The 18,105-nt window shown below is 44.1% G+C and overlaps 1 protein-coding gene across 1 annotated transcript in view; it reads right to left on the bottom strand.

The window, feature by feature from the left end:
• Positions 1–8,911: 8,911 nt before the first annotated feature.
• The window catches only part of LOC126263396 (paired box pox-neuro protein-like), a 75,846-nt gene continuing 66,652 nt past the window's right edge, over positions 8,912–18,105 (bottom strand). The window contains exons 3-4 of the mRNA XM_049960491.1: positions 9,347–9,459; positions 8,912–9,148 (exon numbers count right to left, since the gene is read on the bottom strand). Coding sequence (XP_049816448.1) covers positions 8,912–9,148; positions 9,347–9,459 — 350 coding nt within the window. The remainder of the gene's footprint in view (positions 9,149–9,346; positions 9,460–18,105) is intronic.

Raw genomic sequence — 18,105 nt, 5'->3', positions numbered from 1 at the left:
CTGTCTGCGAACTTGACTATCGCGTCGCTCGACATAATGAACGTTACTGTGCGATCTTAATGAACCAGGACGACACAGACATTTTAAGGCAGTTGACTGGCAACCTGAACATTGCTAATTTGCATTCATCCCTTAGTTCGGTGGCTTTTCGCTGAATAATTTGAAATTTCCTCTCCAGATTGTCAGAAGAAAATACACTATTACACGAGTCTCTTACTCCTCGGAGGTCAGAGAGCATGTGCCCGTTCACTATTTTGAGCAAGATCGAGGTGTCATGCAAAGGGTAGGCATAGTGCCCTAAACAGATCAGGAATTTCTGCCGCAACTAATATCGTATTGAGGGGACTGTACAGGCTCGGATAATGAACAAGAACATTGGAAAAGCATTGCCCACGAGATAGGAAAGTGCCCCATTTGGAAACTTCATCGCAACTTTAACTTCTTCTCCGAAATGTTCGACTCAGCGTACATTTTGTTAAAGAGGAGGACACGTTTATTTTATTTCCTATTTTCCGAAGGTAGACTACGAGACTTTATCATAGATATTCAGCAACTGTCTATTTCGATTCTACGCTTCTCTTCCTTTATAATTTTTCATTTATGTTCTACAGCCTCTTGAAAACAGCTGCCTAACGCCTCTCGTCCATTCCTTTCGTTAAAAAAATATACATGAAAAACATTGATCTGCACTCGTTCGTTTCTTCAATGTTCGTTGAAAATGCACCTTTTATGCATTGAGATTCAGAGAGATTATGTTACGGGCTTTCTGTACATCATTTGCAAAGTGGCCTGCAGTGGGTGACTTCCAGTTTCACACTTCATTTGGGATATATTGAGAAGCGTGGGGAGGGGGGGGGGGTATTCTAATGTCAGAGTCTGGCCTGGCAATAAATTTGCAGAATAGCAGGTAGAACTCGCAAATGAAATATGATACAAATTTGGTTTTTGGCACACCAAACATATTCCAGTGAAATTATCCGTTAATTTAGGTGGAACTGTTTGCTAATTGGCATCCTGTTACGTTAAAACAATGCCATCTAGCTTCTAGTCTAGTGCAGTCCCTTCCGTTGGACGCCTCGCAGCAGCTTCTGCGTCAGTGCCACTACTTATTTTATCAAACAGCTTCTCATTTGACCTCACGACGCCAAGTAGGCCACATTTCCGAGCTTTTCATCAGGAGTAAAATCTGTAATCGCCGGGAATGAAACCCAGGACCTCCTCGTCAGACTCCAGCAATGCTACTCATTAGTGTCTGGAGGTGCGTTAATGTTAAACGTATACTCTGACTGTTGTAACATGGGGTACGGCTTCTTTAGCTCAAATACCTTTGTCGATATATTAATGAAGAGCAGAACTTCAGTCGAAAAGTTGAAGACACATGTGAAGCAATTTTACGTGCACTTAGACCATTTCAACAAATGTAAGATCCTCGAAGGCATTCTGATTGAAACATGGGTCTGCGTTGAAAATACTCAACTTATGAACACTGTGATCAAAGATCTACCACGGTGCGTGATACAGAACGTATACAACAAACTGAAATCAGCTAGAGTTTTGGTATTCTGAAAGAATGGGAACGATAAAATGAAACTATAAAAGGGAAAGAAGGAATGCAATTTATTTAATTTGAAAGACTCAAATGGAAATCGGAGAAGAGACCGAATATGAGTTAGAATGTTTCGAAGTATTGCATAAGGCTATTATGAGTGTGTTCAGTGAACCATTTGTTTTCCATTTGCAAAATGATTCGATTCTGTGCAAGGTATGATGCAAACGCAAAAGCTGTCGCATGTGAATTCAATTCAGTAGATGTGAACTCCTTGCCCTGAAAGCGTCTGTGTGTATTAGAACAGCGCTAAGTCACTGGTCAGGAAGAATTTAATATTTTAATGGTATGCCTGTGAAAATGACATAATTTCAGCTAAAAAGACAGCGCATGTGGTTTATAGTTATGTATATCAAGATGTATATCAAGATGTGTCGACGTGTCGTAATGCTGTGGCATGTAAGGATTTACCGACTCTGTAAATATTTCCTGAGTCTGCAAAAACTTAGCGAAGTCTGTGATTGGGTTTCAAAAATGGTTCAAATGGCTCTAAGCACTATGGGCCTTAACATCTGAGGTCATCAGTCCCCTAGACTTAGAACTACTTAAACCTAACTAACCTAAGGACATCTCACACATCCATACCCTAAGCAGCTTTGTGTGTCGCAGCTTCTACAGAGTCACATACAATTCGGGAACATTCGTTTACGATTTTTGTACAGACCCATCTAATGTAGGCGAATTATTAAGGACGCATGTGGCTGCAATATAGCGGAATCTCGGCCGCCCCAGAAATGAAACAGACCTACATAACGAATGGAGCGCTGCCCAAATAGAGCGCATCGGCTATCATACGACACGACCGTCTCTCCCGATGCTTAAGGCTGGAGGCGTTCTTGCGAAATCCTGCGATGGTCTCCACCGCTAGCCTTGCAAATGGCGCTCCTGCCGCGTACCATCTGTCCCGAGATTGATTGCCCGAGGACAGCCGGCGACAGGTCGTGAATACGGCGCTGAGGACTGCGGTCGCCTTGGACCGTGGCGCCTTGTGAGCCATTTCCTTTCTCTTACACTGCAGGTTGCATTTTATAGGCACTTATAAGCACTGAAAATAGCACATGGACTGTACACTCTCATACAAAAAGTAAAGAGTGTGTATTGTTGTAGTTGCGAAACTGAAGCAGAATGGCCTCTATTACGTGTCGAAAATATTGTTCATTTCATAGCAACGTAGTAAGAATGTAATAATTCCAATTCCTAAGAAGGCAAGTCCTGACAGGGGTGAATATTACTAGACCAACATTTAATAAGACTGGTTGCAAAATGCTGATACGTATTCTGCACGTAAGAATGGAAAAACAGCCGCTTTTAGGAAAGATCAGTTTGGGTTCCAGAGAAGGAGGTTAGAGGTGATTCTGGTGCCCCTACCGATGGGTTTTATGCAACCCACAATGCCCTCAAACGCCACGTACTAGATTTTTATATTCTCGCTTTCGGTATGTGCAAACTGTTAGTCTTACAAAATAAGTGAACAGACCCTTTTTCTAGGAAGTTTAATGTAATTAAACTTTGTACTAGGGTGCATTTTCGTTAGAGTTCGTAGCTTTTAAAATATTCAATCAAAACGTACAAAAGTGACCTTCAAACTTGTTTTGCTTGAGTGACTCGAAAACCATGGTTCGGAGAAAACAAATCCCAGTACAAAGTTTAACTACATTATCTTTGCTACAAATGGTTCTCGTAATATTTTTCTGTAGGACTAATAGTTTGCATGCAGCGAACGAGAGAATATGAAAATCTCACACTTGGTTTTTGAAGGCATTGTGGGTTGCATAAAACCCACTGGTAGGAGCAGCTGACATGTGTGATCATGTATATTTAGAGAAAGCTTTCGACAATCTTGTCTGGAATATACTATCTGAAATTCTGAACGTAGCAGGTATAAAATACAGGAAACGACAGGTTATTTTTGCACTTTGTTCAAAAACAGATTGCAGTTATATGATTCGAAGGTTACGAAAGGGAAGCAGTTGTTCATAAGGGAGTCAAACAGGATTGTCGCCTATTATCGATATCGTTCATCACATACAGACTGTGTATAAAACCGAGGAGACTTTTGTAAAGAGAATCCATGTTCACAGAGCAGAAATAAGGAATCTGAGGTTTGTCGATGGCATTGTAATTCTGTCAGAGACATCAAAGGACTTGCAAGGGCAGTTGGATGGAATGAATAGTGTCTTGACAAGAAGTTATAAGACAATCGTCAACCAAAGTAAAACATGAGTAATGGAAATTAGTCGAATTAAATCAGGCAGCGATGACGAAATTAGTTTGCGAGATGAGACACTAAAAGTAGTAGATAAGTTTGTTATTTGGGGCCGGCCGGGGTAGCCGAGTGGTTCTAGGCGCTACCGTCTGGAACCACGCGACCGCTACGGTCGCAGGTTCGAATCCTGCCTCGGGCATGGATGTGTGTGATGTCTTTAGGTTAGTTAGTTTTAAGTAGTTCTAAGTTCTAGGGGACTGACGACCTTAGAAGTTCAGTCCCATAGTGCTCAGAGCCATTGGGCAGCAAAATATGATGACCAAAGTGGAGAGGATATCAAAGGTAGACTGACAATAGTCTGAAAAGCATTTAACATCGATGATAAATTGAAATAATAGAAACTGGCGAATGATGCAGCCAGCCATAAATACTTAAATGTAATACCTTAGTGCCATAACCGGTACTTGTCACCACAACAGTTCTTATGCAAAACTATGACAATACCGTTATTGCAGTATTTCCAAACCCGACATTATGTGCTTAGTTGTTTGAGCGCAATGTGTGAACGGGGGAGAAAGAAGGTAAATATTTGATGACACACCGCGCACGAGTAGGGACTGGACAGGGACTAGATGCGAAATTGGTCACTATGTTTTCAAAACAACCATCTCATGTGTCACGCGAACTGGAGACAAGGAAAATCTGTTTGGTCAGACGTCTGTTTGAAACCAATGCTATCGCATGCATGCTGCGCAACATTGCTCGTGTGTTACGAACGGTAACCATGACGTGTTGAGTGTTAGGAGCGGGACGACAGGCGCCTAATGAGCCAGCTCGAGGCAAGTCATCAGTGGGCCGTCACGAGCCACATCAATTACGGCCACAACGTGGCTACTGTTCGTTGTGGTTATCTTCTACAACACCTGCTCTCTCCTCTCACATCCACAGCCGTGCCTTACCACGTTCCAGAAGCGCATGTAGAAACACAATTCGCGTGGTGGACTTCGTATTCTTTAACCAAAGTGATGAAATCAGAGAAGAGGAACTACATTACTTATCAGTATTACGAGGGGCGTTTAATGCGTAATGCAACCTGTTTTTGCCGACCAATTTATGTTGAAAAAATGCTTGTTGTGGGACATTGTGGAATATCCACGCTTCAGCACCTATAGTTTCACAAAGCTCCGCTAGGTTTCGGCACTATACGTGGCCTTCGAATAGCATATGAACGGAGGTGCGTTTGCAAGCAGTAGATGTCATTGAGTTTCTTTTGGAGGAAAACTACAGCGTCGAAGATATTCATAGGTGCTAGCAAAATGTCTACGAGGACATAGCAGTGAAACAAAAGCAAGGCGAGTCGTTGGTCAAGGCGTCCGTCATAGCAACAAGGTCGCGCAAACCTGTTTCGATCTCCCACGTGCAGGTCGGCCGCACACAGCTGTGACTCCTAAAATGTTCGAACGTGCGGACACTCTCGTCCGAGGTGATCGACAGAACACAATCAAACACCTCGCTGCTCAACTGCACGTCTTTGCTGGTAGCTTTGTCTTAAGCCAAACTTAATACGTCTTTCAAGGCAGACGATGTGTGGGACGCCTCGGTTATAAAAGGCAGAGATCTAAAATCATTCTTATAAAGGACATAAAGAACGGCAAGTTCATTTGCCCAATTTTTCTGTACAACACACCGAAGCTGGACAGTTAGGGAAGGGGATAGACAAAAATATTCGAAAGAAAGGTAAACAGACATTTACCTGGACTAACAGTTGATGAAAGTAAATTATTAATGTTAGTCAAATATTGAGCTACATTCATGATTAAGAAGTAATCGGGGTGCAGTGGGCGGGCCATGTGGCACTTTTGTCGTAGAGAAGAAGTGCCAGGAGCTATAATGGAGCGAATAATGCAGAAGCACCTCCCGCTGACAGGACGAGACTGCTCTGACGTAGTGAGCTAGGAAACGGCCTGATTAACCTCGGTGTTTCACCAGGCCTGAAGAAGTTGGTAGAATACTGACGGAGATGAAGGAAACTAGTTAAGACAACGTGAGGATTCCAGAGACTGCGATCTCTATAGGACGATGGCAATGCCGATAACAATGATGAGCTTGCACTCCTGGCGGAGAACGTGCTGCATTTATCATTTGTGACAAAACTGTGGTGGACTGGAAGTCAGACTGCAAACTGGACATTAGTATTTCAAGGACAATGCTTTTCCAATTGAAGCACCAATTTGGCCCCGAAAGAAGTGGAGCACAGTCGGTGTTTTTTTTTTTTTTTTCGCTAACCCATTAAGAAATTTTTGACCAACTACGGACGGTCTGTAAGTTGAATCCCGTGCACCTCTTTCTTGCGTGTTTGTTTCTGTGATATCTTGATTCAGGAGAACTTTAGCAGTGAGTAACGGTACCTACACTGCTATGATTCGATTCGACGCACGCTTTTACCAGACCATCATGCAATGTTAACGGAACCTCTGTTTAGTCACCGTCTATAAGGAAACAACAGTTCCACTAATCAAGTGTTCAGTGTGCGCAGTTCCCACAGTCACGACACATATCGGCGCTCGAAACCTCTCCTGCTTGTTGTTTAAATTTTTATTGTCATTCGGCCATCGATGTATATCCCACGATCTTGTATAACATCATCTTTAACACCTGTTCTAAGAAGTATTACATGGATTGACACTGAGGCAGGAAGAAATTATTCACACATGACGTAAAATATCTACAGAGATCCACCAGGTCTGCAAAACCAAATTTCTCGAATGAGTAAGTTTTTAAACACAATTTACCATTCATAACAGAGACAAATTAGGCTAACAGACCCAGAAACAAAAAATGTATATTTTCAACCAACTTCTTCTGGGTACCAACAACATGGGTCCACCTTTTACATAACCAATTTCTGGCGATACCACCAGATTTGTGATCGAAACGTTGAAGTGTCCTGCAACATTAGGCGGTCATACAACCATAAATTTTGATCTAAATCTGCTCTGACCGTAAAAGTCTGCATCGTGAAAGAAAATTCCAAATTTGTTATTTAGGAGCTTGTTGTACTTCTCAGGGAGTAATGATTGTTTCGGACTGTTCTCCAAAGATAGTTTGGTGAATCTGTCGTTAGAAGTTCTATAGTTCACCGTATGAACCATTAGACTTTGCGTTGTCTTTTTAAATAGCGTTTTTCTCCAGTGGATCTTGTTCAATAAATGATATTTGGTTAAAAAACCAGCAAGTGTGCTGTACAGTGATTTTCTACAACTTAGTTTCACGACTATGTTGTTTATAAGCTCCGAATAATCTCTTACTATTTGACTGAAATAAGTTTGTAATGGAAGTAGAGGGAGCAGAGCAATTAGGATAAGATGTCATCCAACGGCAGTTAGTTTTTCGGCTGCCTTTTCATTGTACGTGACAACTTTATCGTACTGAACACTGTATGGTATCACCAATTTCCCTTCCCTTCTCTCCCCTCCCCCCCCCCCCCCCCATCTATTAACCACAGAGTTATTGTGTGGTTATTTAAGCCATATCTGCGCCTTGAACGCGGAAGATGTTTTATGGCTTTGGTACACAGGTGTAGCTACTCGCATTCCATCTGGGTGTAATGGATATTTCTTAGACGCTTACATGTCGATGGTTATTGGAATGGAACAAGACGTACTACTGCTCTTTATGTGATGGAAAGTTGCGGGATCTTAGATTCTATGAAAAATGGGACACGAATATGAGAATGTCTGGTATTTCTAGTAGGCTGTATGCTGTCATCAGTACTTGTTTTGACCGAGTGGTGTGGCATGCACAATGAATAAATGCAGCGAATATTTCTGAGAAAGTCGAATCCCGATGGTGACTGGAGTCGAATGGGTAGTAGGTGTCACAGTCGAGCATACTCATACCATCAGAATGGAATGTTTAGCAGCTATTTAACTGAAAATGTCATTTGGTAAAAACAGATTTTCCACTCTCCTCCATCCGTTGAAAATAAGCTTTTGGATATCAGCTACAATGGTAAATTATTGGAACGATGTGAGGTTGCCAAAAGGAAGAAGGTTGTGCAGTAGTCTAAAGCTGTTGACAGTGCTGCCCATGCATTGAAAACTTGTTCCGCTCAGTCGTTTTGGTTTCCAACGCAGAGAAGGTTCTGTAGTTCTGCCTGTAAATAGCTTTCAATTTTTAGTTAACTACGCTTTTGTTCGCAGAGGCCGTTAGAACGGTTCGTCTTGCAAGTGACATTCTTCCAACTTTAGAGTCGATTGCACTAAGATAACAGGTTTGTAGAGGGTGGTCTAAAGATTCATTCTTTGCACTCCTAGGATTCAAGACTTATCTGCTCAATCAGATTGGTAGCCGCTCAACGGCACTTCTTGCATTTCTGCTGCAAGGAGAGGGATTACTGTGGCCTAGAGAGAACGGTTCTTCACGGAGATGACCAGAACGAACAACATGATGCGAAGTCTACAGCTCCTGATAGCCATATTGCCATCCTGTGTATAGAAATTCTGTCGGAGAAAGGATCTTCGTATATATACACCGATCAGAATTTCACTCAGGAGCCCATTCTTGAAGTCTTTGGAAGCAGCGTGCTGTAGAGTCCGTCCCACAGCCGAGGTGCTTGTGATGTAGCATTGTTGTCGAACTTCAGATGCGAAGCCAAATTCAGTAAGACAATGACAGCAGAGAAGGTACTTTCACGCACTACTCATTGAGAATGCAGTCTGTGCAGTTTGTCAGTCACTTCACACTATAGCTGCATTTCTGCTACAATATCGCTTTGATGTAGAGGGAAACCACGAGACCAACTGAGATCATCAGAGCGAACAAGATGATGCATTATTGTAAACTTTCCGACAGAATGGTCTATTGGCTGAAAAGCCACTTCATTGAGTCACACTGACATGTTCACAGTTCTGCCTGCGAAGGGTATCCGTAGAAAGAAAAAGAGAGCATGTTTCTCATAGAATTCATTCTTGGAGTCTTAAGAAGGAACACGGTGAACAGTCCGCCGTAGATGCAACGTCTGTGCGACGCGGCACTTTTGACGAACTTGGGAGTGAGTCAAATGGGGCAGGGGTCGGAAGCGTTGCTGTCGTGACTGGCTACGAGTGGCAGCTGGGGGTGGCATTGACGAGGAGACGACAGCTGCACGGCCTGTCCAACAGAAGCCCGCACGGGGGCGGCAAGACGAGGGGAGGTGCCGGGGGCAGGCGGTCCGGCTTCTTGAGCAGCTCCTCGATGGAGTACGGGTTGCGCTTCCTCTGCTGTGGTTGCTGCTGCTGTGGTGGGTGCTGTGGCTGTGGCTGCGGGGGTGGCGTCGCCTGCTGCTGCTGCTGTTGCTGTTCCTGCTGCTGATGGTGGTGGTGGTGGTGGTGGTGGTGTTGGTGGAGCCGCAGGCGCGGCTGGCTGGACGAGTCGTCCTCGTCGCCGCTGCTGTTGCCACCGCTGGCGCTGCTGCTGCTGCTTCCGGGACCGGCCCCGCCGCCGGCTGAGAATGCGTGGCCGAGGCTGCTGTGTGCGTGGGAGGAAGCGTGGGCGTGAGGCGCCGGCGCCACCGCCGCAGAAGCGTCCAGCCGACTGCAAGCGCCGCCGTAGGTGAACGCGCTGCTGGGGGCGGCTGCGTGTGGCGGGAACACGCTCAGCACCGGCTCTGAAACACACACGTTCAGCGGTTAAGCGTCTCTCCCCGCTCAACGTCTAACTCTACACTGCTTGACAGTTGTTAAGGAACAGAGTCATTGATGGACAGCAATAATCACAGGTACTGATGGACGACATGAAACACAGTAAATATACCGGATGGTATATTTTTAACGAAAAATTGTACAGGCTTCATCGCATGGGGCAGCAGGATACCAGAAACAAATTACCTGGTATATATAACTTTTCTTTAATACGTAAGCTGCGATGGATTATTATGAGAGTAATCCCAAAAATAAGGTCTCTTATTTTTTATAAGTACCGGGTGATCAAAAAGTCAGTATAAATTTGCAAAAAATAAACCACTGAATAATGTAGATAGAGAGGTAAAAATTGACACACATGCTTGGAATGACATGGGGTTTTACTAACTTAAGATGTATGAGCACTTGCTCATCTTCGATGCTATGAAACAGAAATTTTCTACTGTCAAGTCTTTCCTTTCCGTAGCTTGGGAGGGGGAAGTATTGATGAAAACAAGAAAAAACGTCAAGTAAACATGGGTTCTAAAATGCATATTTTAAGGATTATGAGCACTTGTTTATCTTCGCTAGTGTGAAAGACGTGTCATCTACAGAATAAGTGCTCATAGCTCCTAAGGTATGCATTTTAGAGCCCATGTTTACTAAACCTTTTGCTTGTTTTGGTCCATACTACCTCCTTCCAAGAGCTTCTAGTAGAAGTGATTGTCTCATAGTATCGAAAATGAACAAGTGCTCACATCTCTTAAGATAGGGGTGGCACCGAGCGAGGTGGCGCAGTGGTTAGACACTGGACTCGCATTCGGGAGGACGACGGTTCAATCACGCGTTCGGCCATCCTGATTCAGGTTTTCCGTGAGTTCCCTAAATCGCTCCAGGCAAATGCCGGGATGGTTCCTTTGAAAGGGCACGGCCGACTTCCTTTCCCGTCCTTCCGTAATCCGATGAGAGCGATGACCTCGCTGTCTGGTCTCCTCCCCCAAAAACAACGGCTCGCGCGCCATGCCCGGGCGCGAGTGCCATAGCGCTCATCGTCGCCTCACATTTCCGCCCCCGCCACGCCACGCTGTCTGAGCGCGATGAGGGGGTAGAGGGGAAAACAGCGAATGCGCCGCATTTAAATGGCAGTACAGCCGTAATGCATACGACTTTGTTTTATATTTCACATTTCTCAACAACGTAGATCACAAACAAAATAAGTTTTCAGTATTAATTATTTTTGGCGCGCTGAAGACTGTTGGCATGAGGACAAACGCTGCCGGCCGTTGTGGCCGAGCGGTTCTAGGCGCTTCAGTCGGGAACCGCGCGACCGCTACGGTCGCAGGTTCGAATCCTGCCTCGGGGATGGACGTGTGTGATGTCCTTAGGTTAGCTAGGTTTAAGTAGTTCTAAGTTCTAGGGGACTGATGACCTCAGATGTTAAGTCCCATAGTGCTCAGAGCCATTTGAACCATTTTGACAAACGGTGACAATTCCACACAGTTTCACACCCAAGTTGCCACGTAATCGTGACTTATTTAGTATTACACTCGAAAAAAAGGTCTTTCACACGAATATGTCGATCGAAATACTGTAGCATTTTTGTAATCTCGTTATGGAGACTTGGAAAATCTACCGGAGAAAATCAATATAGGCGTCTTGGACAGTTTTAAAGTGAAAAAATATTTTTAATTAAAAATCGAATTACAATTACCTTACAGGTCAGTCAGTTACATCTGCACATGCACAGGAGCTCTGAAACGAAAAACGATCGCAGGTTCGAATCGTTAGTTAGGTTTAAGTAGTCCTAAGTCTACAGGACTGATGACCTCAGATATTAAGTCCCATAGTGCTTAGAGCTATTTGAACCATTTGAAAATCGGTCTGGAAAACAGCTTGAAAACAGATGTAAGATTGTCATTGTTCTCAAAACATTTATAAAACTATCGTTGTAATTCTTGCAAGGCCACAATGAATTCCTCAAACCTCACGCTAACTTTGATACTAGTCAGCTTAGGTAACTGGATTGTCTTCCCCAGATTTTCTTTTTAAATGCGTCTCCATCGAATCAGAAAGAAGTTACCTCGCAGTTTCTTACTGTGGGCAGTGTGCAGTCAAGTCCACTCAAAATACGAAGTCTGCAGTCCATACCGGATGTTCTAATTTTCGTTCCTGCACTCATTTTCTTTCATATATTCAACAATAGCGAGATTTAAATCGAGAATTTTTTCGAGGCTTCCTCTTTGATGTAACCAACATACTCTTCATTCGTTTACACTGTGAAATGTTGCAATTGAAAATCGAATACTGGGTGCGACTTCAGATATTTTGCTATTCGTACCAACAGGCTCTTCACGTACTCCACGCCTGAAATTTAGCACTAAGTGCGCCTTGAGGTACAAAGAATGATCTTTATAACCCTTTGCTCTCTTATTGTCATCTAAAAGTTGAATTCTTTGTCCATGGTACTATAATGTCGTTTTCTAGCAATTAATCAGTACCGACACTTCTGCGAATTGAGAATTTTCATCCCTCTCTTCCGTCATTCCCATTCATTTTAAAGGATTGTGATGACAGATCGCTAATCTGGTCCCGGCGGACGTTCGAGTCCTCCCTTGGGCGTGGGTGTGTGCGTTTGTCCTTAGGATAATTTAGGTTAAGTAGTGTGCAAGCTTAGTCCCATAAGATTTCACACACATTTGAACATTTGAACAGATCGCTAGACTGCCTCTTTTTGTGCAAACGGTCACTGGACCTATGAACGTCGTTTACACCACCAACAAATAGCGAAAGGTAAACAGCACTGACACCACTATTCTGCCGAACTCTGAGAGCTGTGCCGACCGGAAAATGCCGCACCTCAATGTTAAATTTAATATCGTGATGTTCCAGGAACTTACTAGAAGGACCGAGCGAAGCCGAGTGACAGGCCGGGCCTTGGCCGGCTGCGGTCCGCACACCCTACACCCGTGAAATTTGGCTCGCCGTGGCTGGGCCTGTCTTAAGGTACGCGATTTTGAGTCCTTGTTTATTAGACTTTTTTTTCTTGTATTGACGTAAGGAATTTTTCCCTAAAGTTTGTCGATGCTTTCCATGGGACATCCTTTATATTTTAATACACTGGGTAATTTTGCTAAATGGGCACAAACTGCAGAAAACATTTCCCGAGAGGATAAGGAGCAGGAAAAGGTCATATGAACATGTGGTCGGTCTGAGGCAGATACACTCGAACGTGGAAATAAAAGGAATTTCACACTGTAGATTTCAGTAATCGAAAGTGTACATAACAACACTTCAAACAAGTGGGAATGTACTGTCTGCGCTAGTGTTTTAGGTCGACAGTCAAGTGGGTAGCGAGATGGAGTACCATCATTTAGTAGCCTTCTTACCATCAAAGGCACGTCCTCCAGTAGGAGACGCAGATCACCAGCAGGAAGTGAAGATAGGCCTCGCTTGTGAGTTGTTGTGGAAAGACAACTGGTCTCACAAGAAGACCAATAATCCCCGCCCACACTTTGGGGCCGAACTGGTGCTCCCACTTCACTGCTAGCGCAACCACGGATGGTTGTCGTGACGGTTGACAATACAGCCCCTCGTCAAGGTAGCCTCATCTGTGAATGTGACGGATGACAGAAATCTCAGCACGGTGATGGGCTGTGCTACGAACCAGCTACAAAAACGTCGCCACGGAGGCAAGTCTGTAGCCGATAAGACCTTCACGCGTTGTAAGTGATACGGACAGCTCACTTCTCGCTCGTATGGTTTACCCCTAAGCTGGCAGGCCACTTGCCTGGTGCTGTCAGTGCCGAAAGACCGTCTTACTTCTTATCTTTACAGGGTTCCTGTAGTTTGTTCCCATTTACCAAAATTCCCTGTATAATAATTTTACATCAGTTCTTTGTAGATCGCTTTAGCATAACTAAAAAAAATCACTTCAGAGACAGAGTTTGAAAATGATTAATCCAAAAATTTGAGAGGTATATGTATTACGCAATTGATTTAAGAACTACAGTAAAGAGCCAAAGCCGGCCGCTGCCGACGAATAGTTCTAGGCGCTTCAGTCCGGAACCGCACTGCTGCTACGGTCGCAGGTTCGAATCCTGCCTCTGGCATGGCGGGGTGTGATGATTTTAGGTTAGTTAGGTTTAAGTAGTTCTAAGTCTAGGGGACCTCAGATGTTAAGTCCCATACTGCTTAGAGCCATTAAAACATTTTTTGAAAGAGCCAAAGAAACCGGTACACCTGCCTAATATCGTGTAGGGCCCCGATAGCACGCAGAAGTGCCGCAACACGACGTGACATGGACTCGACTAATGTTTGACGTAGAGCTGGAGGGGGCTGACTCCATGAATCCTGCAGGGCTGTCCATAAATCCGTAAGAGTACGACGGTATGGACCTCTCTTCTGAACAGCACGTTGCAATGCATCCCAGATATGCTCATTGACTATCATGTCTGGAGAGTAGGCCAACGGAAGTGTTTAAACTAAGAAGAGTGTTCCTGGAGCCACTCTGTAGCATTTCTTGACGTGTGGGGTATCGCACTGCACTGGTGGAATTGCCCAAGTCCGTCGGAATGCAGGTGATTTGACAGGATGCATACGTACGTGTCACCTGGCAGAGTCGTGTCTAGACATATCCCTGTCCCATATCACTCCAACTGCACGCGCTAGACAGAATTACAGAGGATCCACCGGGTTGAACAGCCCCCTGCTGATATGCAGGGTCCACCGATTCATGCGGTTGCATCCATGCCCGTACACGTCCATCCATTTGAAACGAGACTCATCCGACCAGGCAACATGTTTCCAGACATCAACAGCCCAATGTCGGTGTTGACGGGCCGAGGCGAGGCGTGAAGCTTTATGTAGTACAGTCATCAAGGCGAGCGGGCCTTCGGCTCCAAAAGCCCATATCGATGATATTTTGTTGAATCGTTCGCACGCTGACACTTGTTGATGGCCCAGCACTGAAATCTCTAGCAATCTGTGGAAGTATTGCACTTCTGTCTCGTGGGAGGATTCTCTTCAGTCGTCGTTGGCCCTGTTCTTGCAGAGTCTTTGTCCGGCCGCAGAGATGTCGGGGATTTGATGTTTTACCGGATTCCTGATTTCATGGTACACTCGGGAAATAGTCGTACGGGAAAATCCCCACTTCATCGCTACCTCGGAGATGCTATGGCCCATCGCTCGAACGCCGATTATAACACCACGTCCAAACTCACTTAAAATCTTGGTAACCGGCCACTGTAGCAGCAGTAACCGATATAACAACTGCGCTGGACACTTGCTGTCTTACATAGGCGTTGCCGACCGCAGAGCCGTATTCTGCCAGTTTACACACCTCTGTGTTTGAGTACGCATGCGTATACCAGTTTCTTTGTCGCTTCAGAGTATAACAGCAACAAAATCTCACAACTTTGACAACATACAATTTTAGACGGTAAGAAATGCATTCACTATTGCTAGTATAAGGGCCAATCACTTTAAAAACGGACAACCGCCACAAAGGATCTACGGAATGGTTCCATTCCAAAGTAATCACCTCACACATTAAGACATTTATCGAAGTCGGAGAGCAGACCATCAGTTCCTGTTTCGGCCAGCGTATGAAAATCCACAACTGCACCCATTCTTGCACGTCCTCGCTCGGCTGACGCAGCTGTCCATGCATGTCTTTCTTCAGGTCACCAAAGCTGTGAAAATCGCAAGGTGAAAGATCCGGGTTGTACGGACGATGCTACAGTGTTTCACAACCAAATGCAAAAACGTAGTGATTGGCACTGTGGGGGCAGTGATAATCGTGCAACAGGGTGATTCCGTACGACAACATTGCTGGGAGTTCTGACTTTGTTTTTTTTCTTTTGCAAATTTGTGATAAGTTCCTATGGGACCAAATTGCTAAGGTCATCGGTCCCTAGGCTTACACACTACTTAACCTAACCTAAACTAACTTACATCAACGACAACAAACACACACCTATGCCGAAGGCAGGACTCGAACCCCCGACGTGGGGAGCCGCGCGAACCGTGGCAAGGCGCCCTAGACCGCACGGCTATCCCGTGCGGCACTTTATGGCGCGTAGCAGTTCCTGCAAAGTGTCTTAGTAGCGCTGCACATCGATTGTGGTGCCACGCTTGAGGAACTCGACGTTCGGAGTGTCCCTGCAGTCGAAGCAGGAGGTCGGTATGACCTTACCGGAACTTGTGTGAACAGCTTTGGATTTCTTCCGTGGCGGAGATGTGGGATGTTCCCACTGTTGGCTTTAACGTTTACCCTCCAACTGTCGGAATGCTGTCGGAGGAATCATCCTGTTGCACGTTAACGCCCGCCCCACACTGCATATCGGACGAAGGTTACGCTTCAGCGATTTGGTTGGTGTAATATCCCCACGGAAAATTACCCTCTACCACGCACTAATTAATAATGATTAATCAAATCATCCATATTTATTTACGTTTAAAAAGTATCTGATCAGATTTTCTAGTAAGATATGCGCCGACAGCTCGTCGACGCCAAGGTAATTTTCTAGTACGTTTATTCTCTGGAACAACAGAGGTACAGATATGTATGCTCCATGGTTATTATAGTTGGGATAGAGAGAGAGAGAGAACGGAACTTTTTCTAAAATCGGATTGTTAAAGAAGTTTTAGGTATTCTTCTTCGCACTAAAGCGAACAAGGGAAATTTGTGCCGCTAGTGGGAGAGATAAAGAAATAATAAACCTGTGAAAATAAATCTCCTGAGATTTAAAATACCCGAAAACGGAATCTGTACAACAAAGGATTTAATATAAACCGTTCATCTGAAATCAGGTTTGTGAACATTTTATTACAGAGTGAATGAAGAATGAGTTCTCTGTATGAATCATTGATGATTGTCTGGGCCTGTAATTAATTGGGAAGTTTCAGTTGTGACGAAGAGAACCTGCAATCTATGAGTTTTACAAATCGTCCAAAAAGGCTTCGTCCACATCTGAAATATTAGATCTGTCGTAAATTGAACGGATTGTTCAAACGATCGATTTTCCCAACTGAATGCAGCGCTTAATAATAATAACAAACGTAAAGATCTTTTCTAGCAAAACTGCCGCTGAATATTAAGACGAGGGGCTCTACCAGAGATTCGACGAGGCTGATCTCAAGTAATATATTTTCATTGTACACAGATAAATTATAGAGAGAGAGAGAGAGAGAGTGAATGTAATTCTAGAAATTACTTACAATCCTCCAGTAGTATAATTGTTTGTCTGTCCTTTTACGGATCAGCCAATCATAATCCACGAAGCCCTGACTTTACTGTACTGATTCAGGCGTGAGAGTGAAGGAGCGATAAAGACGACAGTTACACTTCTGTACAGACAAACACTACACCAAGTTAGCGGCAAGCTGCATTCACACACAAAGACTTTCATCACGATTCAAAACATCACAAAACAATAATAATAAGAAAGAGTTTTAATTAGAATGGCCAATCCGTGACAGGACACGTTTTTGGACGTTGTTAAAATAATTTTGTTCTTTGTTTCATGTGAACGACGACGAGACAACCTAACTTGGAAAAAAGAGAAGAAATACTCGCAGCTGAATTAGTGGGGTCTACGAATAAACAGCATGCAGGGCGCAGAAAATTAAGGCCAGATCTATAATTTTTTTTTTTTACTAAAGCTTGCTTGTATGCTGGAAGTAGACGTAGATTTGAACATTGACTAATTGTGTTCATACCAGACGTAGCTTGACCTGCCCTAGTTGCATTTAATTATATAAGTAATATATGAAACTGTTATTGTAGGGCAATGTTTAAGATGAGTCAAGCAGAGCAGAGCAACACGCAACAGCCTTCAGCTGTGAGCACCGACGATAATGAGGTAGTAAGAAGTGTTGTAGAACCGATCGCTACAGATAGCGCAATAGAACGCCCGGTAGACACGGCTGGAGATGTAACAGCAGGGATGCAACATGGATTAGATCCATTAGTAGTTATAATGAGACAGATGCAAATGATAACCGAGAGTATGAATAATATGAAAACCGATATTAACGCGAGATTAGCTTCAGTCACTGAAGGGCAGGAAAATTTGAAAGCTGAGATTAAGCAGCACTTACAGGCCAGTTTTTCCGAATTAGAGCAGCGGATAGAGGAAAAGACAAAGGAACTAAAAGATCAGGCCGAAGAGACGGAACGAAAATTAACTGCACAAATAGAATTGGTTAAAGTTCAATGTGAGGAATCTACTCAACGTGTACGTGTAGAAATGAAGGAGTATGTGGCCATTAAGATAGATACAGTACGCGAACAGGTGGAAATGGTTCCGCAGTTAGTACAAAAGCAAGATGCCATGTCATGTGCAATTGCGCAACTCCCTGAATTGGCACGTACGCAGACGAACCTAAAGGAAAGTGTGGAACATCTGACAGAACGTCAAGACGTTATTGACCACCAGATTAATGTATTAACGGGTAAATTATCCGAAATCACATTAGAAAACAAAAGGCTAATGTGTGAAAACGTTGAGCAAAATGCTAAAGCAGCATTCCAGAGTCTACGCGCCAAACACGAAGAGAATTTGTTTGCGAAAGGACTTGAGGAAGTGCGACAGCAGTTAGGTGATGATCTCGAGCATTGGAAACAAACGATC

This window comes from Schistocerca nitens, chromosome 6 (assembly GCF_023898315.1).
Source record: "Schistocerca nitens isolate TAMUIC-IGC-003100 chromosome 6, iqSchNite1.1, whole genome shotgun sequence".
Classification (NCBI taxonomy): Eukaryota; Metazoa; Arthropoda; class Insecta; order Orthoptera; family Acrididae; genus Schistocerca; species Schistocerca nitens.
Note: the sequence above shows the minus strand (reverse complement) of the source record. Positions and strands in the feature narration are given on the sequence as shown.